The sequence below is a fragment of the Stenella coeruleoalba genome, assembly GCF_951394435.1.
Source record: "Stenella coeruleoalba genome assembly, chromosome: 4".
Taxonomy (NCBI): Eukaryota; Metazoa; Chordata; class Mammalia; order Artiodactyla; family Delphinidae; genus Stenella; species Stenella coeruleoalba.
Window position 1 is genome coordinate 33,888,849 of NC_137149.1, and position 26,719 is coordinate 33,915,567.

General features: G+C 36.1%; 1 protein-coding gene across 4 annotated transcripts in view; it reads left to right on the forward strand.

Annotated features, from left to right (window-relative positions):
* Positions 1-25,480, forward strand: part of PPA2 (inorganic pyrophosphatase 2) — an 85,086-nt gene extending 59,606 nt beyond the window's left edge. For all 4 annotated transcript variants that reach the window (XM_079919483.1, XM_079919482.1, XM_079919484.1 and 1 more), the window contains 5 exons: positions 1,327-1,454; positions 3,071-3,156; positions 10,902-10,971; positions 24,179-24,215; positions 25,279-25,480. In XM_079919483.1, the coding sequence (XP_079775609.1) occupies positions 1,327-1,454; positions 3,071-3,156; positions 10,902-10,971; positions 24,179-24,215; positions 25,279-25,307 (350 nt within the window). In that variant the 3' untranslated portion in view covers positions 25,308-25,480. The remainder of the gene's footprint in view (positions 1-1,326; positions 1,455-3,070; positions 3,157-10,901; positions 10,972-24,178; positions 24,216-25,278) is intronic.
* Positions 25,481-26,719: the final 1,239 nt, after the last annotated feature.

A 26,719-nucleotide genomic window follows, 5' to 3' on the forward strand; every position in this document is an offset into this window, starting at 1 on the left:
ACTCTTGCTAAACCTTTACCTAACAGGCACAAGGCAAGGATAAAAAGGAAAAGGATAATTCCTGTCTGTTCAACCCATGACTGCAAAGTTCTTACCTTTTCCTGTCATGCCTAGTGAGTGGGGATTCCCACAAGGCTTGCATGAGCATGTCTGAAACCAAGTGATCTTTAAATTATCCCTATGCTTGGTGTCATCTCCTGGTTTTAGTTATAGCTTTCTAATGCTCCAAGTGGTGCTAAGTCTGTTTGTCATTTGCCGTAATATACTGTGAATAAAGGACTATGCTAAATTTCCCTTAAGCCACAGTCTAGTGGAGAGTAAAGACTTCTAGTTTTATCCAGTTATTTCTCATACTTTTTGAAATGATATTTTTGGAAATGATACATTCGTTGGGGACCTCTTTGGGGGGAGGGGCCTATTACTAATACAGTAGTATTTCCAATTATATTTAAATGAATGTCTTCAAAATGTAATGGTTAAGGTGTTTACGTGGTAATAGAACTTAAAAGTAAATCCTATAAATCATTACTAATTTGAAATGAAAAACTCTGAACCATCCAGTTAACACTGTTTAAAATTGCCCTGACCACATTCTCTGTCTTCCTTACTCTGATTTATTTTTCTTCATCAGACTTTTCACTGCTTAAATTGTGTATTTGTGTCTTTGTTTGTTGTGTGTCTCTTCCTACTATGTAAGCATGTGAGCAGGGACTTGTTTCTGATTCCTGTTCTATTTCACTGCTTACAACAGTGTCGGATACATAATGAGAAACTTACTAAATATTTGGTCTAGGAGTGCATGAAACCCTTCTCATCCACCTGTAGTATGTTCTCTTCTGGGTGCTGCCCTCTCCATTCTACTGTCAGCATCCTTTGGCTTAGTACATATAAAACACGGATCCTGATGCTGTAACTCTCGCTACTCGAAGCCCCCCATTGTCCTCAGAATGACATCAGTCCTTAAGTATATCTCACTTAATCTTCTCACTTCAATACAATTTGTTGTCTATCTGCCTGTTGTTTTGTATGTTTGTTTTTTTGATTAAACCTTTGAGCTCCTTGAGGAAAAGAACTTTGTTGTCTTCATCGACTCATCCCCTACTCCTTACATGGTATCTGAAGGTGCTCAAGAAATGTTTGTAGAATGAAGGAGTAACATTTTACATGGGGAAGAAAAGGCAAGTCCGGAGGTGATACGGTACATGCTGACGAGTATGCAGCTAGTGAGCAGCAGGGTTGGACTGACTCCCTCACGCCAGTGCTCTGCCACTAATAGGAGTAGATTTTGATTTTTAACAAAAAGTATTTTTGTTTCTTCACTTACAGATATTGAAGATGTTAAGAAGTACAAACCTGGTTACTTAGAAGCTACGCTTAATTGGTTTAGATTTTATAAGATACCAGAGGGAAAACCAGAAAACCAGTTTGCTTTTAATGGAGAATTCAAGAACAAGGTGAAGTTCATAATCTTTATTTTAAAATATGCCTGTGATACCTGTACAATATTTCTTTCACTTTGGGGGATTTCATATGTGAACATTTGTATATAGTATGATAACAAAAGTGCTTTTTACTGACTTTCATATTTAAGGACATTATTTTATCATTTTTGGTTTTAAAAAAGTTTTAGGAGATCTCTCTAAGTAAATCAGTAAGGCTGATAAATACCTATATGCATCTGTTTATCTGTCAATAAATCCTTCGTCTCAGAAAATGAAGGATTTCCATGATCAGTCTAAGTCTGCACATTGTATATGAAGAAAAGCCTTCCATTTACTTACTCCAGAGAAGGGAAAGTTACTTACCATTAATGCAGATCCAAAGGGGCTTCCCTCCTAAGTGTTCATCCTACCATGGCTGAATTAAGCTGCTTAACAATTAAGACAGCACTTGAATTCTCTTACTGTCAGAGGATTTTTCTATTAGAAAACCACAAAGTTACCAGAAACTGGCTCTAATATGACACATATGGAGGAAATAGACCAAAGAGTTAAAGTCAAAAACATGGACTATGTCTTTTAAACTTATTGCCACTATATAAACTTCACATAATAAACCAACCTTTAAGTGGTACTAATAAATAAAGTATGTTTTGCAGGTAAAGTAAGCCATGGTCGTGAAAACTTTAAAATTATAATAAGTATTTTGTTATACAAGAGTTTATTGCTGAACCCAGTATTTTTTAAAAGTACATTAAAAGAACACTTAAGATCTTGAGGGCTTTGTCTAGGATTTTTAAATATAAAACTATTATTTTAGACTGTAATCTCTCACAAGGAAAATTAGGAACATTTGGGGGAAAAAATATAAAGAATTTTCTGCTTTGGAAAAATAAAGCAAGTTTTCCTTAGATGGTATCACTAGATCTATATCTATTGTTGATTTTGCATTTTTAGACGCTATATGAATTCATACTAAGAAAAAAAATTAGAAGATGTTGAGGTTTACTACCTTCAGACAGTGGATAATCTAAAACGACTATGCAGTTGGACTACTTACGCCTTTGATGAGGTGAAATTAATAGGTATATGCTTATTTACAAGCAAGATACTGATAGTAGGCTAACCGCTTTACATTCAACATCTTATTTATTCTTTCAACAACTCTATGATTTAAATCAGGGGTTGGCAAACTTTTTTGTGTAAAGGACCAGAAAGTAAATATTACAGACTTTGTAGGCCATATGGTCTCTGTCACAACTACTCAACTCTTCCATTGTAGCACTAATGCAGTCAGAGGCCATGCACAGATGAATGGGCATGACTGTGCTCAGTAAAAACTTTATTTACAAAAACACATGGTGAGCTGGATTTGGCCCACAGGCCCAAGTTTGCCAACCCTTGATTTAGATGATCTTCATTACATTTCATATTATAGATGAAGAAATTAATACAATGAGATGAAGTAATCTGCATAAAGTCACACAGCTGGTAAATAAGGATGTGAGAATTTATACTCAGGTTTGCCTGACTACAGAGCTCATGTTCTTAATAATTAACTGTCATACTATGACTAGTTCCATGTTAGTATAATGATGTGATTTCTGTGTCTGTTTTTGGTTTTTAACTAGGCTTTTGCTCTTGAAGTTATTAAATCTACTCATGAATGTTGGAAAGCATTGCTTATGGAGAAGTGTGCTGGAGGGGCTATAAATTGGTAAGGACTTGTCTTTTCTATGTAGAGTTATTTTATTTTATTACTAACTGGTACTAAAGAGCCATACGATACTGCTCAGATCTGATTTTTTTTTTAAGAGAATTGAAATGTTTTTTCATTTAAAAAATGTTTACAGAGAACCTATTTGGAAGACATTACCAAGTGCTGGGCACTATGAAATTAGGAATTGACATGACCCCTTTTCCCAAGGAATTTATAATTTAGTGCGGTATACTGTCAAGTAAAGAGGCATTTCATTATAATGCACTGTGAATATATGCAAAGGTGGATTTTCAGCGACTTTTCAACATGCAGACATATGATTAATTTATGTAATAAGTACCACATCATTTCTTGGTAAGAACCTTTAAAAGCCTTCTTATCCAACATGATCTGGGTCACCAGCTAATTGTTTAAGGGGAATCAAACAATAGTAATATATAACTCAAGCGTTTTAATTTTTACTTTAAAACATTTAAATGTACATTCATTTATCAATCTGTGGATATAGGGCTAAGACATTTTCTGTATAGATTACATATAGATTATATATAGCCTAACAATATATAACAGAAAGTAAAGATCAAATCCTGTAATCTTTAAACTCCTTACACTTAAAAACCCTTATAAATTTTTAGGATTCTTTTTTTCTAACCTTTTACAGTTGTCTTACCACACCTAATTTGATACCAAGTTTTTATAGTGATTCACCTTTATGGAGGCTTTTTAGAGCCTCGATAGTGTGTACAGCCTCAGTGGTTTTAGAGCCTACTTGGTGTTCATAGAAACAGTTCTCTTTCCATACTCCCTTCATTGATGGGCATAATTACAGCTTTAATTATGAAATTGTAATACCAAAGACCACTGACATAAAAAAAGTTTGGAAACAAAAACAACTGACTCTTGGTAAGCCTAACTAGGAAGCAAAAGTACACAGTCTTTCTGGAGAGCAGAGTCCTACCCATCTTCATTGTCCTCTTTGAATCAGGAGAAAGTGGGAAGCCATTTACTCTTCAGCAAATACTGATTGAGGGTCTACTGCCAAGTACTGTGCTGATGGGACGGTTGCTGCCGTGAATACAATAAATAGAGTCCCTGTCCTTCTGGGGCATAAAGTCTGGGCATCAAGAGAGACATTAAAGAAATCATTAGAATAAAGTAATATGGAGTAAAGAATTAGGCAGTCTCAAGGAATATTTTATCCAAGTCATCAGAGGCTCATCTTGGAAATGCTTGGGCATTATAGCTTCCGATTCTGTTTCTCCTGAGTCTAGAGTAACACTGTGGACTCCATCTTCTCCTCCCATTTTTCTTACCTCTTATGTATTGATAGAATACTCTGTTTTTTCAGCATAGTCTTAAAATTTAGGTAATTATTTCTAACATAAATAGTACAACTTACTAACAAGAAAACTGGGTGTAATGAAATGTCATCTAGCCCTCACTATCCTAGTAACTAATAGACTGAATTCTTCTTTATGGTCAGATATTCTAAGTCAGATATTAATGTGGTGGGCTCCTCTAAAAAGAGGGGCCTCTGATTGTCCAAAGAGGTATTTGCTTGCTGTTTGCTTTCCTCTCCTTCCTAATGGTACTTTCAGAAAAGCTTTTGCCGTCTTTAACGGGACTTGTATGGTTCCCAGGTTTCCTGAGCTGCACAGCTAGAGAGCATCTCTGGTTAGATTTTCTATAGCTTGATAGCATTCCTTCTATGTTGATTCTAATTATCTTTACTGTGAAGGTAGCTTTATTTCTGTGCTCTGTGGAGTCATTTTGCTGTAGCCTCCTAGGTAATGATAAGGATTACATTAGCAATAAGAATTGACATTTATTGAACTCTAGTAGTTTTCAGGTTCTAAGAGTTTTATATGTATTATCTAATTAATATTCACCAGAACCCTATAAGATGTGTATCATTATTATATCCATTTTACATATGAGGAAATTGAGGCCACGTAGAGATTGTGACTTATCGAAGGTCTCACTGTGTGATGGATTTAAGCCAGACTTCAAACCTACTCTCTCAACAGCTTTACTCTTCCTCTGTGTTTTCAAAGAATACAACAAAATTAATTTTTTTAGCTTGAAAATTTTTAGGATATAAGTTTCTGGTTATAAATTTTACACATCTAGATAATTTCAAGTCAAAATATTCAGAATTTTAACTCATTTTTGTCCATATTTTCTTTATTTTTGTCACTACTTGATTTATAAAATATATTTATATTAATAAAATTTTTCTTTCCTTTGTCTTTACCTAATGAATTGCTTCTCTCTCTCAGTTCCTTACAGTGTACTCTGTTATTGATTACCAAACCATCCCCCCTTCCTTTTTAACCTGTTCTCCCCACACAAATCAGTTTAGGTCTGACCTGAAGACATTGTCACAGCAGTTCTCTCAAACAACGTATAGTACGGCACAATTACCCAGGGAAACCATTAGAAAATTCAAATGTGTTGTCCTTTTCTTTAAACCTGGCGAATTAGGATCTCTGAGGAGTAGGGTCTAAGCATCTGTATGTTTTAAAAGCTCCCTGGCTTCTGATGAGCTTCTCTGCTTAGAACCATTAAATCCAAACTTCTCTTAGAAGAACAAACAGGGCCTTCCAGGATTTGACACTTGCTACCCGTCCAGCCTCATTTTCCGTCACTTCTTGCCTCTTTTTTCATGTTCCAACAACTTAGAACCACTTGTCACTCCTCACAAACACCATGTTCTTATTGACCTCCGGGCCATACTCATTTTGTTTTCCTTTGCCATGATTTTCTTCTCACTTCTTGAAATGGCTGACTTACTTATCTTTTAGGACTTGGTTTTGACTTTGCTTTCTCTAGGAAACTTTCCCTCATCCTAGCCTTGTGCTTGCTAAGGTGCCATTACACTCTATTCCTTGCCCCCCTGTGTAGTCCTATCACTGCATTTATTAATTAACTGCTTGTTTTATGAGTTTATCTTCTCCTCTAGAGTATAAGTTCCTCAAAAGTAGATGAATAGGGCTTCCCTGGTGGTGCAGTGGTTGAGAGTCCGCCTGCCGATGCAGGGGACACGGGTTCGTGCCCCGGTCCGGGAGGATCCCATGAGCCATGGCCGCTGAGCCTGCGCGTCCGGAGCCTGTGCTCGCAACGGGAGAGGCCACAACAGTCAGAGGCCAGTGTACCGCAAAAAAAAAAAAAAAAAGTAGATGAATAAAGATGTTGTGTTCATCTTTATATTCCTTATCCCTGACATGTAGTAGTCACTCAATAAATACTTGTTGGAGTAATTGCTGAATAATATTTTCAAGCCAACAAATAGATGTTTCTTTTTAAATAAATTTATTTATTTATTTATTTATTTTTTGACTGCCTTGGGTCTTTGTTGCCGCGCGCGGGCTTTCTCTAGTTGTGACGAGTGGGGGCTACTCTTTGTTGCAGTGTGCGGGCTTCTCATTACAGTGGCTTCTCTTGTTGCGGAGCACGGGCTCTAGGCGCACGGGTTTCAGTAGTTGTGGCACACGGGCTCGGTAGTTGTGGTGCACAGGCTTAGTTGCTCCGCGGTACGTGGAATCTTCCTGGACCAGGGCTCGAACCCATGTCCCCTTCATTGGCAGGCGGATTCTTAACTCCTACTGTGCCACCTGGCAAGTCCCTAGATGTTGTTTTTTAAATCCAGTAGTGACTCTACTGTTTCCAGGAACCCTGCATTTATTAAATTACTTAATTGATAATCCTCTTTATCACAATAAGTTTTGTCATTGTTATTTTTATTCCTTTTCCCCACTGCTTAATGTTTACTCTGGAAGCTACGTATTTTTTTTAGCAGGGATAATTTTGTTATTTCTGTTTTTACCAAAAACAACTTTAAATTCCTTGTAGGAGAAATACAACTTCAACTCCTCTTCAACTCCTCTCACCCTTTCTTCATCATGGTTTATTTCAAATATATATATATTTTTCCATATATATATTCTTCCAAACTGTTTATGTCTTGAAGTTGTTTCCTTTACCTTTCTAGAGGAAGGTGTATCTGATCCATATATGGATAGCTCCAGTTCTTTTAGCTTTGTATAGATTTACTTCAAAGTCAGTTTTCTTTGACAAACTCTGGAGGTTATGGACCCAAATCATCATTCTTACCTCTTTAAATTTTCTCTCTCCTTTTCTCTTGAGTACTTTGCTTTAGAATGAAAAGCCTTGAGCAATCTGAATCCTGAGCACTGTCTTTGAGGATTCTCATGAGTGTGGGCCTTTGTCTGATTTGAAATTGTCTTGAAGAAAATAATCTTCTCTTTACTAAAATTTCATATTGCTGGCCCTGTAACTTGCATCTTTTAGGTATATGTTTATTATTTGCAGGTAATTTTCTATTTCTGTTTCTTTTTTTTTTTTTTTTTTTTGCGGTACGCGAGCCTCACACTGTTGTGGCCTCTCCCGTTGCGGAGCACAGGCTCCGGACGCGCAGGCTCAGCGGCCATGGCTCACGGGCCCAGCCGCTCCGCGGCATGTGGGATCTTCCCGGACCGGGGCACGAACCCGTGTCCCCTGCATTGGCAGGCGGACTCTCAGCCACTTCCCCACCAGGGAAGCCCCTGTTTCTTTTTATTTAATCACTTATTTTGCTCTTTATATAGCTATTAATATATCTTTATTATTTGTAAATGAAATTTGGTTTGTTGTGCATAGAAATTTTGGTATTGTTGATCTTTTGTTCTAATGTCGTATCTGCTTATTTTGATCATCAAGATTGTGTGTAGGGTACACAATGTTTATAAATTTAGAACAAAATATTTAATATCTTATTATAAAAAGGAAAGCAGCACATTCTTCCCAGTCAGTATTTTTAATCTCATTTATAGTAGGCACCATCACCTTTAAGTGGTTATACTGCTTCTCCTTTTGTATGCTATAGTCATAGTTTGAAAGCTAGAAAGAACCCTAAATATTACAATGTTCATGGGAGCTCCATGGTTCAACATTGTATCCCCAGCATCTAGAAATGTCCCTAACACATGGCATAAGAATAATTTTTTTGAATCGATAAATAATATGAGTCAGTGTTAACTATTTTTGTATAAGGGACAATTCAGATAAAATTAAAATGTTTCTTGATAACATGCCTTTTATTACACCTTCAAACATTCAAAGTAAAAATCACTTCCTTAAATCCTGAGGAAAGTATATTGCAACCCAGATTGCATTCTTTAATAACTAAAAGAATATTAGTGAGGAGGATGGCACTGTTTGTAGAAATAAAATGCTATAAAAAAGGGGGGGCTACTGGAGAAATAGTAATAAGGGGTTTTGTAATCTCTCCTCTTTTATATTTTATATATCATTCAAGAATCTCCTAAGTCCATTTGTATATACCTTTCATTTAATTCTTGAAACAGCCATACTAATAATTTGTCCAAGGTGAAAAATGGTAGAGCTTGTTGGCTTCCTAGATTCTAGCTGGTTACTTGTCAAGATATTTTATTGGGGATATTTTAAAAGTTACTCAGTTTTTTTAAATTCACAGAATATTTTAAAAGTTATTAGTTTTTGAAATTTACAGTGCTGGCTTTAATATTTTCTTTCTTTTCTAATATTTCTGCTGATGGTTTTGCTTTGTTGTGGAAATAGAGGATTACTTTAGAGATAGTTTATTAGATTTAACAGGTAAAAATAGAGAACACCCCCTTAAATCTAAATTTCAGATTTTAATGTAAATGTCTCGTGGCACGTACTTATACTAAAAAAAATAGTTTGCTTGGGACATACTTATACTAAAAAATAATTTGCTGTTTATCTGAAGTTCAAATTTAACTGGGTGTTCTATGTTTTATCTGACAACCCTATTTACAGGACTCCCTGTTCTCTCATCACCATTTTCCTAGAATTCCCAAGGAATGTTTCACTTTGGTGTAGTTTTAATGTTAAAAACATTGTGTGTAGCAGGGGCCCCCAACCCCCAGGCCACGGACCAGTACCTGTCCGTGGCCAGTTAGGAACTGGGCCGCACAGCAGGAGGTGAGCGGTGGGCGAGTGAGCGAAGCTTCATCTGTATTTACAGCCACTCCCCATCGCTCGCATTACTGTCTGAGCTCCGCCTCCTGTCAGCATTATGGTGAGTTGTATAATTATTTCATTATATATTACAAAGTAATAATAATAGAAATAAAGTGCACAATAAATGTAATGTGCTTGAATCATCCCCAAACCATCCACCCCCACCCCCCAACTCCAGTCCATGGAAAGATTGTCTTCCACAAAACTGGTCCCTGGTGCCAAACAAGGTTGGGGACCGCTGGTGTATAGCATATTTAGTATTATACACCATGTTTTCTTCAGAAGAGTAGCACTTAAGACTTTTCAGTATCTGTTTTTTTGCCTTGTTCCTTTTAAATTTAGTTTTGACTTTCTTTAGAGAAACATCTAACTTATAAAGCCTTACCTTTTTCAGTTTTTAGCTTACTTAAACGTGGAGTATGAAGGAGAGAGTATAACATAGTTTAGTCTTAAAGATGATAATGCCACCTTTCATCAAACATCATCACTTATGCCAAGAATGAAAACAAATTCCACATTTTGAGTCTGGATAGAGAGCAAAATGACCACTTTCATAATGCTGTGTACCCAGTGTCTGATTACGGGCAGATGTAGCTGAAAAGATAAATAAATAACTACAGATCTTTTTATCATATATATCCCAGCATATTTCACAAAGCCATTGCCAAAATAAATTTGATAATGTACATCCCTTAGAACCACTTGGAGAGCACACATGCGTGTGTGTGGGTGTGTGTGTGCATGTGTGTGTTTCATCTATTAATTATCTCCTTTAGAGATCTGCTAATCAATTATTTCTTCAATTCTGAAAAATTAATTTGGCTTTAATGCCCTTCTCTACTACCTTTTTCTATATCCATTTTAATCTGATTTCTTTGATGAAATTTTTAAAAATCAGACTTAATACATTTGAGGGGAATGATGCATTTGCTTTCATCTAGGAGGTAAGAAATACGTGGTGGGCAGCATGTTTGTGGAGATAGCATGCTAGTTCCCACTGTGTGGGAAGACTTTGGACTTTATAGAGCCTTTACTGTTCATGGGAGGAGCTGCTATCTATGCCTTGCTAAACTTACTTAGTTGTACAAAAACTGAGCTTTCATGTTCCTGTGGTTTCCTCTCACCACTGTTAGCTTAGTGTTCCGTACCTGTCTGAGAAAGAGATTCTACAGCATCTTTCAGCAGCCAATTACAGTGTTTATCACCTCACTTGGAGGAAAATTCTTCCTCGTGGTCGTTGTTCTATGGGTCAAATTTGTTTTTTCTTTTCTTCAGTAAAGGTGAAGAGTAGTGGAATAGCCTTTTATGTACCAGGAGATTATTTAAATTTGTATACTATCATTTGTTTTTGTTTTTTTTTTAATTCTGGAGGGTGCAATGCTATGGAGCACTTTATATTTATAACTTTGCCTGAAAGAATGTACAAGACCCCAGTTGTTCTAATTTATATTCATCCAGGTCCTTTTTCAGGGTATCTTAATCACATTTCTGCAGTGCTCTAGCATTCTGCATTAGAAGGTCTCTTGTCTCCTTTTGAGTGAGTGAGTGAGAGAGAGAGAGTGTGTGTGTATGTGTTATTATCCACTGAGATCCAAAGACTCAGCAACTGTTGGCTGGGATCATACACTCAAATGTAAAGCATTTGAGAGCTGGTTTTCTTTTTGGTAATTGCTCCTTTTTTATCCTGTTTAATAATAATATTCTCTTTTCCTTTCCAGCACAAATGTGCAGGTATGTGATAGCCCTTTCCATTGCTCTCAAGAGGAAGCAAGATCATTAGTTGAATCGGTAAGGAACAAATGTCCAAGGCATCCTTTATTCTTATAAATGTCATGGGGAAGTCTAGCAGAAATTCTGAAAAATCTAGCAGTGAAATGTATCAAGACTTTTGGGGAGCATAAAGTTTAAAAACAACATTAAAATTATTTTTTCATGCAGGGAATTTAGATTAAAAACCTTAAAACCTTTTAGTTGTATTTCTGTTTTCTAAAGTACATTAACCACTTAACTTGATTTCATATGATACTATTTTTCACCAATTTATTGTTGTGTGAATGCATTTGCCCTCCTCTGTACTGACCTGTTCCTATGAGTTATACACAATCCAGTGTCTAAATTGTGACTGGCTGCTGGCACAGGTGCATTTTGGCTCAAAAAAAATGAAATAAATACATCTCTTTTCCTTTTTTTTTTTTTTTTCCATTTAGTTTGGTTACCTCACAAGTTTTCCTTCTCTTAACTAAGAAGATACCCTCAGATTTTTACATGTCTTAGTGATAATACTGCCTGGAGGCAACTGAATTTATTAGCAAAGTAATGCTTGATTTGGAAACCACTAAATAAGGAAATTCACATTCAGATAATCAAGTAATGCTGCTGTGTAAAGTGTGTTCAGGAGTGATCTTAGGCTAGAAATCCCATTTATAAATTGAGGGGTTTGGTTTTTTTTTCCTCTTAATTATCGGATAGAAACTAGTGAATTTAGATCTTAAGGAGCAACAAAAATGTTTGCTCACAATGGCTGCTTTGGATTTTTTTCCATTAATTAATCAGTTATTTAATTATTGCCTGCTGCGTGTGGTTAGAATCTAGGTGCTGGGGATGCAGTATTAAAAGACACAAAAACCTCTTTCCTCGTATAGCTAACATTCTAGTTGGGGTGATGGATAATAAATACACAAGTGAAATATATAGTGTTTGTGAATGCGATAAATGCTATGATGAAAAATGAATGAGGGAAGAGGGGATAAAGTGCCAGGAGAGGGATGGGAGTTGTAGTGATTGAAAAGTAGTAGGGAACAGCCCCACTGAGGGGAGAACGGACCTGAGTCAAGATTTGTAGAAGGTAAGGGACTGAGCCAAGTGACTTGTAAAGGAAGAGAATTCCATGCTGCAGCCCAAAGGCCATGAGGCAAGTGGGTACCTGACATGTTCAAGAAATAACCGAGGAGCCACAGTGGCTGGTGGAGTAGAAAGAGTCTAAGGGAGAAAGGAGGAGATGAGATCAGAAATGCATGGATCTGGGGGTGAAAATGGAGGCAAATTATTATGAAAGACACTGTAAAATACCCTTAGAGACTATTTTAAGAATTTCATTTCTTATTCTGAATAAGAAGGAACCACTGAGGGAGTGATATGATCTGACTTAGATTTTAACAAGATCATTCTGGCTGCGTTGGTGCGAACGGGCTAGGGAAGCAAGGGAACATGCAGGGGAGCCATGACAGTAATGCAGGCTACAATATCGGTGTATTTTCTTCAAGTTTTCAGTTTTATATTTGTGTCATTACATTCTGAACTTAGTTCTCACCAATATTTATTATTAATTCTTTAAGAAAAAAATTAAGGAAAACAAATTAAAAACTTTATTCACGTAGTCTCCCACTAATCTCAGATTAAGACTATTTCATTCATTTTAGTTTGGGTTTTATAAATGATAGATATAATAGATACTTGTCTTAAAATTAGCTGTAAGAATAAAGTTTCAATCTTACATCGTTTTTAAAAAGTTTTTTCCTAGCGTATTAGTAGGAAAAGTCCTCTTGGAAAAAAATAATAATTGGAGAACATGGATATGATCTGGATAGTTTGATTTGGGAAACAAGATTAGAATTCAGAAACATTAACATCCAGCTTTAATTACATGGTTTGGTAGGTTTGTTGTGTTTCGTAATAATGAAGAAGGTGCTATACTGATTTTTCACTGAGGAAACTATGGTAGAAAATCAAAATGCAGAGAAAGCAGTCCCTCATCATCAGCTCTAGTGGAACTTACTGTATATGGGATTTCACCATTAAAAATTTGTAAATCAAAGAATTGCTCTATTAGCAGCTTCATTAGTGATTCAGAAGCTCAGATTAGGTAACAATTTCTCCTGAAAATTTTATCAACTTGTAATAATGAAATTCTTTGTAGTCAGAGCATTTTGACTTGGCATTTTATCTCTTCACAACCACATTGAGATGTTTGAATCAGCATTACTTAGGTATATATTCCCAGATCTCTCTATTTTGCTATATATTGAACGTTGCACTGACTTCAAAGTACTGTCAGCTTTCGTTTGTCCTTTGCTTGCTCAGAATAATTTAAGACATTAAAGTCATCTATCAAACTTGATCATATTCAGACCAGATCAATCCTGGGCCTGTATGGAAACAAATTATAACCCCAAGGTTTATTAGTGGACTTAGAATAAGTGAACTCATTCTAACAAGTTAATCAACTTAGGTAATATTATCTTAAGACAGATGTGTAGATGTTAAATGAATCTGGGGACTTCCCTGTGGTCCAGTGGTTAAGACTTTGCCTTCCAGTGCAGTGGGTGTGGGTTCGATCCCTGATCGGGGAGCTAAGATCCCACATGCCTCGTGGCCAAAAAACCCAAAAAAGTAAATAAAACAGAAGCAATATTGTATCAAATTCAATAAAGACTTTAAAAATGGTCCACATCAAAAAAATCTTTAAAAAATAAAAAAAAAAAATAGATAAATAAATGAGCCCGAAGTTATGCTTAAAACACGGCCAGATAGTAAAACAGGTTTTCACTTTCTAGATGTGTATTCACAGAATATGCAGAACGATCGTTAATTAGGTGAGATTTTAGGATCAAGTAATTGGTTTTGGTGAACATATACTTTTAAAGTATACAAAGAAAAGAAATGGACTAAACTCTTGAGGGATAAGGAGAACTGTTGCAGGAAGCATATACTGGTGAACATATATTGATCAAAATACAATTAAGTGTAGTAGCATTGAGGCCTCCCCCCAAAATCATTAAGTGGTCACCCAACAATATGTACAGATCAATTAAATTAGGAAAAATAGTGTCACCATAACCAAGAAAAAATAAAAGCCAACACCCTGATGACTATTATTTGGATGCATTTTAGAAACAAAAGAGAAAATATCTACAGAAGTAATTTATCAGACGTAGGTTAGAGATCTTCAGAAGGATAGCTGATCTGAGGAGGATAAGGAGAACTGAAATGGCCAGAAAGGTTACTGGATTTTGTTTATAAATACAGATGTTTGAATTATATGCAACCATGAAAGGCATGGCTGTGTCAAAAACAAGGTTTGCTACTTAGATCTGAACACACTAGGGATCCACAGAGGCAGTTGGTTACTCTGGGCTACAGTGTGTGGCCACCAGCAACAGGAGTAACTCTCAGTGGTAGTTCAACCACAGGACCACCCAATTACATTTTTTTGGGTAGTGTGTCTTTTTTATAGCCAAAAAGGTAGGACTCTTTCCCAGTTTTTGAAGACTGTATGACCAGAAGTTGGAGGTTTATTTCAGGGAACAAGGTTCAGAGCCTTTATAGGGAACAAGGAATGTATGTTTGTGTATGTGTGTGCACACATGAGTGTGCGTGTGTGCACACACATGTTTTCCTTTCAGATCTAATATCAGTTGATATTTAATGACAATTGATTCTGGGATTTAAGATGCTAGTTTTAGGATCCTTTACTGTATATAAAGTGTTATTTGGAAAATACATTGAGAAGATGGGAGCAAAATTTACAAGCTTTATCAATATATATAATTAGAGACTACGTTGTTTTTTCTAGTACATGTGGACACTTCCTAAAATTGAGTATATGTTAGGCCACAAAGAGTTGGAAAACAAATACCAAAGAGTTGAGGTGATGCAGACCACTTTCTTTGTCAACAGTATAACAAGGTTGCTAATCAGCTATAAAAATATTAAAAGAAAAAAACCCCAAATCTGTGTTGTTTGGAAACTAAAAATACATCTCAAGTCATGCCTCAAAAAAATGAATTATGAAAAATTATAAAATATTTAAAATTGAGTGACAACTAAATCACTCTATGTCAAAACTTGCATGATGCAGCAAAAATAATTTTTGAGGGAAATTGTACAGCAGAAATGAAGAAAGAAAATTGAGATGCTGAACATTCAACTCAAAAAGCACTCTGTTTTTTTCTATCTTTTTACATTATAAGAGAGAAAATTATAAAGAGTAGAGCAAATATTTAATGAAATGGAAAACAAGGAGATAATGAAAAGGATCAATTAAAATAAAAGCTGGCCAATCCAAAAATGGGCAGAAGACCTATATAGACATTTCTCCAAAGAAGATATACAGACTGCCAACAAACACATGAAAGAATGCTCAACATCATTAATCATTAGAGAAATGCAAATCAAAACTACAATGAGATATCATCTCACACCAGTCAGAATGGCCATCATCAAAAAATCTAGAAACAATAAATGCTGGAGAGGGTGTGGAGAAAAGGGAACACTCTTGCACTGCTGGTGGGAATGTGAATTGGTTCAGCCACTATGGAGAACAGTATGGAGGTTCCTTAAAAAGCTACAAATAGAACTACCATATGACCCAGCAATCCCACTACTGGGCATATACCCTGAGAAAACCAAAATTCAAAAAGAGTCATGTACCAAAATGTTCATTGCAGCTCTATTTACAATAGCCCGGAGATGGAAACAACCTAAGTGCCCATCATCGGATGAATGGATAAAGAAGATGTGGCACATATATACAATGGAATATTATTCAGCCATAAAAAGAAACGAAATTGAGCTGTTTGTAATGAGGTGGATAGACCTAGAGTCCGTCATACAGAGTGAAGTAAGTCAGAAAGAAAAAGACAAATACCGTATGCTAACACATATATATGGAATTTAAGAAAAAAAATGTCATGAAAAACCTAGGGGTAAAGCAGGAATAAAGACGCAGACCTCCTAGAGAATGGACTTGAGGTTATGGGGAGGGGGAAGGGTGAGCTGTGACAGGGCGAGAGAGAGTCATGGGCATATACACACTAACAAACGTAGTAAGGTAGATAGCTAGTTGGAAGCAGCCGCATGGCACAGGGAGATTGGCTTGGTGCTTTGTGACAGCCTGGAGGGGTGGGATAGGGAGGGAGGGAGACGCAAGAGGGAAGACATATGGGAACATATGTTTATGTATGACTGATTCACTTTGTTATAAAGCAGAAACTAACACACCATTGTAAAGCAATGATACCCCAATAAAGATGTTAAAAAAAAATAAAATAAAATAAAAGCTGGGTTTTCTTCTTTTAAGGCTAATAATATAGACAAACTTATTACAGGAAAGACAGTGAAATAGAGAAGCCATAAATAAAAATATCAAAAATTAAAATTAAGACATTATTACAGACACAGGAGATATATAAGTAATCAGAAAGGAATACTCGGGACTTCCCTGGTAGTCCAGTGGTTAAGACTCCATGCTTCCACTACAGGGGGGACAGGGGGCATGGGTTCGATCCCTTTTCAGGAACTAAGATCCCACGTGCCACGCGGTGTGGCCAAAAAAAAAAAGAGAAAGGAACATTCTAAATTGCTTTTGGCAATACCTTTCTAAACATAGATGAATTGACAATTTTTTAAAAATATAAATTACAATGTCAAATCAAGAATAAACAGAAAACCCAAATAGACTTATCAACAGTTTAAAGGAATACTTAATTATGAAAATGACAATTTCTCCCATATTAAGTAATGAAGTCAATCTATTTTTAATCAGAATTTCAATAGGGTTTTCACTGAACTTGGTAAGATAATCCTAAAATGTATATGGAATATTAAAGGGCCAGGAATAACCTAGAAAAGACTGACAAATTTAAAGTTTTTTTTCAAGCTGTAAACAATTAAAGATACCACAAAATAAGTCAAAAGATAAGCCATTGATTGGGAGAAGGTACTTGCATATAAGTGACAAAAGGATTAACAACTTATTCAAATCAACAAGAAAAAAATAACCAGTAGGAAAAAAAATGGGCAAAAGTATGAATGGGCAACTCACAAGAGAGAATATTTAAATTGCCAGTAAATATGTGAAAATCTGCTGTATTTCCCCAGTGATCAATGCAATCAAATTAAGACATAGTACAATTTCATAGTTATCAGATAGGCAAACGTTTACAAGTGTTTTTAAGCAAGTGGAGAAGGGAGACCACTCGTACTTGTTGATATACTTTATAGGAGTATAAATTAGTACAGCTACCTTGAAGAGCAATTACGTGATTTCTAGTATAGTTGAAGATGCTTATAACCCACTACTCTGAAGTTACCTTTCTAGATGTACATTCTACAGAGACACTAATACATAGTTTTTATGATCAGACATGGGAAAGTTGGAAACTGGACAAGTGTCTGTCAATAGAAAACTGGGTAAATAAACTGTAGTATATTTGTACAGTGGAATACGATACCACAGGTAAAATATGTGAATTAGAACTATATGACTCTACATGGATAAAACCTGAAAGTGCAGTATTGGGTGAAAAAAGCATTTGCAGCAGGATACAGTATGCATCATTTAAGTAAATTTTAAAACACCCAAAGCAGCACCATATATTTTTAATGAATACAAACAGATACGTTGCTGACATTTTAGAAACATAAATAAGAACAATAATCACCAGTTTCAGCATAGTGGTTAGGAGAAGTTACTTCTGAGAGGGAATAAAAATAAATAAGGTCTTTATTTTTGATGAGTTGGGAGAAAAAGAGACTTCACTTGTAACTTTTCTGAAATAACAATGTTAACTCTAAAAAAATCTAGAGAGTAGATATTTGTTATAATGGTCTCTTCATTTTCTGTGTGTTTGAAGTATTGATATTTCATAATTAAGAGAATTTGTATGCCCAGAAAAACAACACAGAAAATTAATGAAACCAAAAATTGACTCTTTGAGACCAGCAAAACTGATAAACCCTTTAGCCAGAATGTTCAGGAAAGAAAAGAGAGAAGACAAATCTTTAATGTCAGGAATGAGACAAGTGGCATCACTACTGTTTTAGGAGCTATTAGGAGAACAATAGAGAAATATTGTGAAAAAACTGTATACCAGTTAATTTCACAAGTTGGATGAAATGGGCAGATTCCTTGAAATACATAAACTACCAAAACTCACTGAAGAAGAAATAGACATAAACAACTTAAATTTGCACTTAAAAACCTTTCTGTAAATACAACTCTACAACTCTAGACCTCGTATCCCACTGCTTTTATTAAGCATTGTACTGAAGCTTCTAGCCGTGCAGGAAGGCATTAAAAAGAAGGAAAAGGCATCCAGGTTATAAAGGAAGATGGCATGAATGTCTATATTAAATATTCCATAAAATCTAAAGATACTAGAATAAGTGATTTTAGCAAGGTTGCAAGATATAAGCTCAATATACATTAGCAATTGTATTTTTATAAGGAACAAAAATTAGTGAAAAATAAATACATTATTTATAATTGCTTCAAAAATATGAAACACTTAGGAATAAATCTGGAAAAAAAATGTGAAGAACCTGTACCCTGAAAACTGTAAAACATTGCCCATAGATATCAGAGAACTAAATAAATGGGAAGATGTATCATGTTCGTGGGTTGGAAGACTCAATATTGTTATGATGTCAATTCTCAAATTGATCTATAGATCAATTAGAATACCAACTTTGTTCTTTATAGACGTTTTATACAGCTACAGTAATCAAAATAGTATAGTAATGGTATAAAACTAGAGAAAGATCAGTTAAAACAAATCCAGAAATAGACCTGCATATATGTGGACAACTGATTTTCAAAGTAATAAGTTTTCAACAAATAGCGCCTGAACAGTTGGTTATTCCGTACGGGGGCAGTTAACATCAGTATATACTGTGGCCACCTCTTTCATCCCTAAACTTTACCAGCAATCTCATAAACGCATGTTGGCGTTTACATAACCAGGCGAAGGACTTGAGGTGAATCCATCATCAAAAGCGTCTGATGTGAGTCTGAGGCATTGTTATCGCTTAAAAGCAATAGCACTTAAAAAAATTCACACCAAAGCCATAGTAACATTTTTTTAGAGGCCCACAACAAAGATAATCAATAAAGCAGCTAGTTTAGAAGTGCACACTTTGGGGTTCTGTGCTCTAATGGGAAACTACCAACTAATGAATATTTTTAAATAGTTTCAAATATGAAAAGTAATGACCAGAAGAATAATGTTACAGCTCATTATAGTTGTTGGATAGGACTTTTAACAGCATGCTTCTCAGATCGTTTCCTTTGGGCATGTACTTCATCTCTGCTTAAAGCTATTGATGACATCAAGAATAGTTTCCTTGCACATCTCAGAACAAGATGACAATCCTTGGCTTCTGGTTTTTTAAATCAAGCCAACTCAAAACTAAGTTCTGAAATCACTCTGTCTGGGGTGCCGTCTTATTACCAGGGTTGCTTGGACCTCTTGGACTGCCTAGGCAAGAGACCCTTCCCTCTGTGGGCACTCACTTTACATCTCCATCAAAGAGGACTGTGTTTCCCTTTAGAGTGGAACCTTTCTGTGGATGTGATTTTTCTAATGAGGTCATGCTACAATATTTATGCCATACAGATTTGTTTTATTTGTGACTCTGAAAATGAACATCTTTGTGGCAGTTTACTATTAAAAAATTTAAATAATGTATTTTCTTGGTAAATCAGGATCTGATTCTAGTATATCTCCCTCTTCCTTTCCCTTTCTTTCCTCTTAAAAGCTTCACTGCATTACCACTCAAAGATGAACAAAGGAGATGAAAGTAAAATAATTTTTTTCAGCTACTAGCCAATTGTATACATTCTTGAAAGGAAGAGGAAGTAGATTAAACTAACATAAACCTAAAATACTCTTACAGGGACTTCCCTGATGGTCCAGTGGTTAAGACTTCACACTCCCAGAGCAGGGGGCTGGGGTTCAACCCCTGGTCGGGGAACTAGATCCCACGTGCCGCAACGAAGACCCAGTGCAGCCAAATAAATAAACAAAAAAATGTTAAAAAAAAAACAAAAACAAAAAAACTCTTACATTTTGTTTATGGATAACTAAGAATTGGTCACGTTTTGTTGATTTATAAAGCAGAAATCAGAAAAGAAATGTGAAAATAAAATGAATATAGATGAGGGAGATTAAGAGGTACAAACTTCGTTACAAAATAGATGAATCATGGGGATGAAGTGTACAGCAAGGGGAATATAGTCAATAATACTGTAAAATCTTTGTATGGTGACAGATGGTAACTAGATTAATCATGGTGATTATTTTGTAACGCATAGAAATGCCGAATCACTATATTGTGCACCAGGAACTAACCTAGTGTGGTAGGTCATTTATACTGCAACAAACAAACACACTCAGAAAAAGAGATCAGATTTGCTGTTACCAGAGCGGTGGGTGGGGGGAGGAAGAATTGAATGAAGGCAGTCAAAAGGTGCAAACTCCCAGTCATGAGATAAGTAACTACTAGAGATACACAGTAGAGTAGGATAAATAGCATTCATGCCACTGTATTTTACATGTGAGAGTTGTTAAGAGAGTAAAGCCTGAGTGCTCATCACAAGGAAAAATGTGTTTTCTGTTTCTTTAATTTTGTATCTATATGAGATGATGGCTGTTCACTAAACATATTGAGGTCATCATTTCATGATGTAAGTTAAATCATTATGCTGTACACCCTAAACTTATACAGTGCTGTATGTCAATTATATCTCAGTAAAACTGGAAGAAGAAGAAAAATGAATATAGAGTAACTGCCTTATGAACCATGGAAACATAATGTAGGGAGAGAATACCCAAGGTAATTTAATTCAACTAAAACCCTACTGCACCTGAATGAAAAATCAGGAACTTTTTTCTCTTTAATTTTGAATCCTTATAATAAAGTAAAAGAACATCAATCTTCATATCATGTAGTAAAGCAAGCTTTTATGTTGGTTGAGTGTGTCATGTTTGTTAATTAATTTGAACACATGTAACCTGCAGGTGAAAATGCTTATAGGGACCTGGTGGGGTTATCTGAAGGAGTACAAAACAGTTGTTTAATAGTTCATATTCATTTAAAATACAGTTTCTACATGAGTAGGGACAGAAAAGAGTAAGCCTTCTTTGGTTGATAAAAGAGGAATACTTTGGTAATAAGAACACTAGATTTGTTTGAAAGAAATTAAAGATATGAATATTCATGAGAAGTATTTTTGGAGTGGGAGAGGAAAGGAGATAGCATTTTTAGAATGAGAGTATAAAGTAATACAATTTCCTGGAGAATTTATCTTAGATGAGTAGAGGGTGCCCACATTCATCCCCTACTGAGAAATTAGGAGAAGTAAGTAACTGAAAATCCTTCTGTTTCTTACAAGGAAAATGTAATGATGGTGACTTCTGAGAGTGAGGGTTGGGATTGGGTCACTTTAAAATGCTGCTCTGTGCATTTCTTTGTTCTTCCATTTTCTGTAAGCAAGTGTAATGTTTAAGAATCAGGAAGTCATTGACAGTAGGTGAAGAGTTAAATAGCTGATGTGTATCATGAACCCATTGTTGTTTTCAAATTTAAATGTTGGTCTCTTTTGACATATGTTAATATGGAAAAGTGTAAAAAACAAAAAAAAAACTTCCAGACTTTCATAGTTATTTTATCTCTGTTAGATTTACCTGTGATGTTTGTTTTCTTTTATATGAGGCTTTGTACAGTCTGAATATATTCTACCAACCAAGAAATAGATTTTAGGAATAAAGAAATAAAGCATTCTGGGAATCATTTTTAAAATAAAATGTAATGATAAATGTTTTAGCTAGAGTAGTTTGTCCATTTCTTTTCTGTAATGCTTTTTAGGTTAATGAGAAGCTGCTCGATTATTCTATTTCATATATCACACATTTTCTTCCCCTGAAATGTTTGACAGCTCCAGCAAGAAGCAGCTGCTAATTTTAAGCAGGAAACCTAAACAGCTACCTTTCCAACGAACTCTGTAATAGGCGTCCTGCACAATTTAAAGAGCATAAGAATTTCAAAGAATAAGCAAGTTATTCTGTTTTATAGTCTATATAGAAAAACAGAGCCATTAAATCCCAAAGGCCTAATCTCAGTTTTTATGTTGTAGTGTTACTTTCACACCCAGAATGATTTAAGTTCTGCCATCCTCAAAACCAACCATGGTTAAGAATTTTCTCTTTGCTAGGAAGCTGAATAGAATTTTCTTTCGGTTTTTTTTTTTTTTGAAAGTACTTGGAAAAATCTCAAGGATGTTTTACATAAAATTTGTACAGAGGTCTTCTTTATTTACATTGTTATATCATCATTTTGTATGATAGAAAATAAAACAAAGCATATTTGATTAACCTTTTTCTTAAAGAGTAGAAGGAAAACTAACTTTAACCCATTTATGATTCAGGGGAATGTATTAGCCAGTGTTTTTTTCAGAGAAACAATCAATAAGAGATACATATGAAGAAATTGTTAAGGCTTAGTGATTCCAAAATCTGCAGAAGGGGATGGCCGGCTGGAGACCCAGGAAAGCCAGGGATTCAGATGAAGTCCAAAGGCGGTCTGCTGGAGAATTCCCTCATGCTTGGGGAGGCTGGTCTTTTTGTCCTGTTCAGGCCTTCAGCTGATTGAATGGGGCCCACTCACATTATGGAGGGCAGTCTACTTTACCCAGAGTTCATCAGTTTAAAAGTTAATCTCAGCCAAAACCAACCTCCAAGTTGGCACATTAACTATCATAGAGAATCTTTTAATATTGCTGACATTTATATTTTCCTGCTGAGTTGTTCTTCAGGACTGTCCTTAGACCTAAGGAGGGCCCTGCTTTGGGTCTTTCCTTTTAGAGGGTCCTGCTTTGGCCCTCATCCAATCACGTCCCTCCTCACAGGGCAAGACCGAGGGACCAAAGTTGTGCGTTCACCAGGAGCCCAAGCCCCCATTCTAGACCACCTTTTAGTTACTCAAGTCCCTGGAATTCCTTACCCAGATAGCTGCAAGCCTGTTTCCAGGGCCTACGTGGGCATCTCCCCCCAAGTGTACGTTCGTGACTGTGTGGACTCCGCTCACCATTACTTCTACAGCGGCCTGTGGGTGGCTGTTAGGAGGCAGGGGATACCTAGATGTGTGAGCTACCCTTGTGCACGTGAGGCCCTCAACACAGAATGGAGCCTGGGGTAGCAGAAGCAGGGTGGGATGAAGGCCATGTGCCTCTTTTCCGTACTTTGCCATGTTCAGGCAGTCTCTAAGGTGTCCAGAATGCTAAACGAGAGCTTCCAAGCCAGTGCAAAGGTATATTTATCAAGATAGTAGGATGCAACAGTTTTTATAGTCACTTTGTTAGCTTGATTTATAACCTTTAAATACTCAGGTGTATGATATATGGGTCTCCATTTGTACATTTGCCCCAGACCTCAAATATCAGAGGCAGATCTTTCCCACTAAGGCTGAGCAAATTCAGAGAATTAGAAGTTGATTATTAAATTTGAAATCTGAAAAGTGTGTTATAAAATCAGGGTGGTGGTTATACCTCAGGGAGAAGAGGTTATGATTGGGGAAGTGCCTGGCATGTTCCATTTCTCGACTTGGGTGTTGGTTACATAGATGCTTATTCTGGTTATCTTGGGCTTTGTGCATTCTCTGTGGAGAATGGATCTCTCTTTAAATTTCTTTTTAAACCTTTAAAAATGTATTGTTCTTAATTAGGAAGAAATCTTATATCTCAGAAAAACTTTTCAATCTTGTCTACCACAGGTTATGTCTTTTCTAGGAATCTTGGCCCAGTCATCAAAATAGAAAAATTAATTTAAACACTTTAGAAGACAGCTAAATACATTATATAATGTCTCTCTGTGTGTTGTACCTACGTCCATGTGTGTGCATGTATCTATGAATATGTGTTTTGGATTTTTGTTCTCAAGGTCTCAGCCAAAGAAGAAACTGAAAGAAAACCCCTCTCCTCTCTTCACATTCTCAGTAGTTCCCATGGGTTAATGACAGAAAATTTTTTCAAGAATGTTTTTTTTTCTTATTTGACTCTTAAGTCTGTGGTTTGTTTATCTGAAAGAACAGGCAATAACAATAAAAGGCAAAGAGGAGTATTCCCTTTGTTCTATAATTTCATGTTAAAAGAAAACCATTCTGGATATAGTTTCCACATCTAAACGTTCATTATAACAGAGACTCTATTCTTATCTTTCAGGTGTCATTTTCACTGAATAAAGGAAGTAATGAAGAAGGTATGGTATATGCTGGTTCTTGAGGAGCTAGATATGTAAATGTATTCATTTACAGTAGTGGAGACCCCAAAAAATACAATAGATTAATTTAAAAATTATATAAACTAAGTAAAGTACTTTTTTAGTCATTATAATTTTCAGATGAAATCAATTATTTCCTAATTTCAGAAAATAAGGAACATGTTTATTACTTTTAGGCTAGAAAGTAGTTTGATTGTGCAGTGACGGTTGGTGAAGTACTGAGGTTCCAGCTAGTCCTGATAAATTTTAAGCCTCCAAATGTCTGCATTTAGGAGACTTTATTTATTATCTATCATCATTTTAATGAATCACTCATTTTAACTAAAGATCTTAAAATCAAAATTTATAGTAGGATTAAAAATAGCATTTTTTTAAATTACCATTATTTGAAGCTGTTTTGAGAAACAAGTAAAAATGTTCTGTAGTAAAAATTTCAAAATACAAGCATGTGCGTGTATCATTTGCCTTTTAAAATATTGCAAGGCTTTTTTGCCTTTTTGTTTTAATATGAAACTTCAGAAGAATATTCAACTTGCAAGTTTGGAGGAAAAATGAGAACTATTTACTATGAATCGAGTTGTAAGATGTTTAGAAAGGAGCAAATGTATAGACATGATTTCGTGGGAAAGCAAACGATATTCCTTATATGGGAAACTAACAGATTGTTTCTTTGCAATACTATCCCATTTGGGGTATTTGACAGTCAGATTTTACAGTACAGGGTTTTCCTAGACCTTTCATGCCGTAGCTAGGACACTAGCTTCAGTACTATTCGATAAAGACTAAAGTGACCCAGTAAGATGTAGGAAATAAGGTGGGAAGGCTCTAGAATATAAGACCTTAGCCAAATGAGAGAACTTAGGCTGAGAGTTTAAAGGTGAGTGGCTTTAAATATAGAAATGTGTCATACTGAGTTCTGATTGTTTTTATCTGCCTAAATCTTTCCGAAAGGTCTAAATTAAATTTGTCTTATCCTCCTTTCCTCCCCACCTCCCTCTCCACCCCTTCCCTAACACCCTGCTTCCCCCATTTTTAAACACAGATCAAGTATGGCACTTCCTTGGCAAGTGATGAGAACATTTGAAGTTCTGCCATCAGGATTCCAGTCTCTAAAAACTCCAAGACTCCATCTCCCCCAAGTGCTAGAAACAAGCAGATCTATGAGAATTTGCTAACTTCCTTTTGAAACTTTTTTTTTTTTCAAACTTTTTGAGATATGCAAAGTGTAAATAAACATTGAAATTTTTGAATTAGTCTCCTTTGGATATTTATTGATGTGGAAAGATGTTGTTGAATTTCATAGCAAAAATTTAGAAGCATTGAGTTTCACCAGTTGCAATTTGCATGCCTGAAGGAACCCAATGATTTTATTAACTTTTTTTTTTTTTTTTTTTGCGGTACGCGGGCCTCTCACTGTTGTGGCCTCTCCTGTTGCGGAGCACAGGCTCCGGACGCACAGGCTCAGCGGCCATGGCTCACGGGCCCAGCCGCTCTGCGGCATGTGGGATCTTCCCGGACCGGGTCACGAACCCGCGTCCCCTGCATCGGCAGGCGGACTCTCAACCACTGCGCCACCAGGGAAGCCCTATTAACTTTTATTTCTGTGAGTTAATATAAAAATGATAAATTTAGTAAGTTAATAAGATTTTTATAGATACTATTGCTCTCATTTTCGTACCATATTATGTTTTTTGCGTCCATTGCTGGTGGAGACTTCATTTAGGCAACCTTTGTCCTCTTAATAGTCCTGTGTAAGTGTGTTTACATTTATTCAGGCTCTTTCCTACCATTTATTTTGTACGTCCTAAACTCCATTTGATTCTCATCAGGTCCTCTTAGTTTTACTTCTCATCTCTATGGTGATCACTCCCAAGTCTACATAAGAAGCCCAGGTCTCTCTCCTGGGGTCTGTCTAGTGGACATCTCTTTAAATGCCTTGAATCCGTCTTGTCCAGAACTGAACTCATCATCTTCCCTTTTTCTTGAACAGCGGAATTAACATTCTCCTAGTTCCCCTGTCAGACCCTTGAAGCCATATTGAATCTCCCTTCTCCTCTCTTTACTCATGAAGGTCATCTAAATGTTTCTTTGCCCCCTCCATTCCTTTGCACCCTTACTATGCAGGTTTTCCCCCTTATTTCTCCCAGACTCTTGTAACAGCCTCCTAGCTCTTCTCCATGCCTCCAGATCCCTCCCTCTGCCTCGTTCCCATTGCTCCAGCCCAATTTCATGCCCTCTTGCCTCCTAACCAAGTTGATATCCTACCTCTGGCTTTCCTTCCTGCACATCATCTTCCACATTTCCAAATAGTTATGTTCCTAAAGCATGGATAGTGCCGTGTTAGATTTTTCTCAAAATGCCTTCAATGGCTTTTCATATTCTTGAGAACAGAAATCAGGAATGCCGTCTTTCAGCCATATCATGTTACCCCTTCTCCAAGCACATCTTGTGTTTTGCACATTCCTAGTACTGTGCTTCTGTGG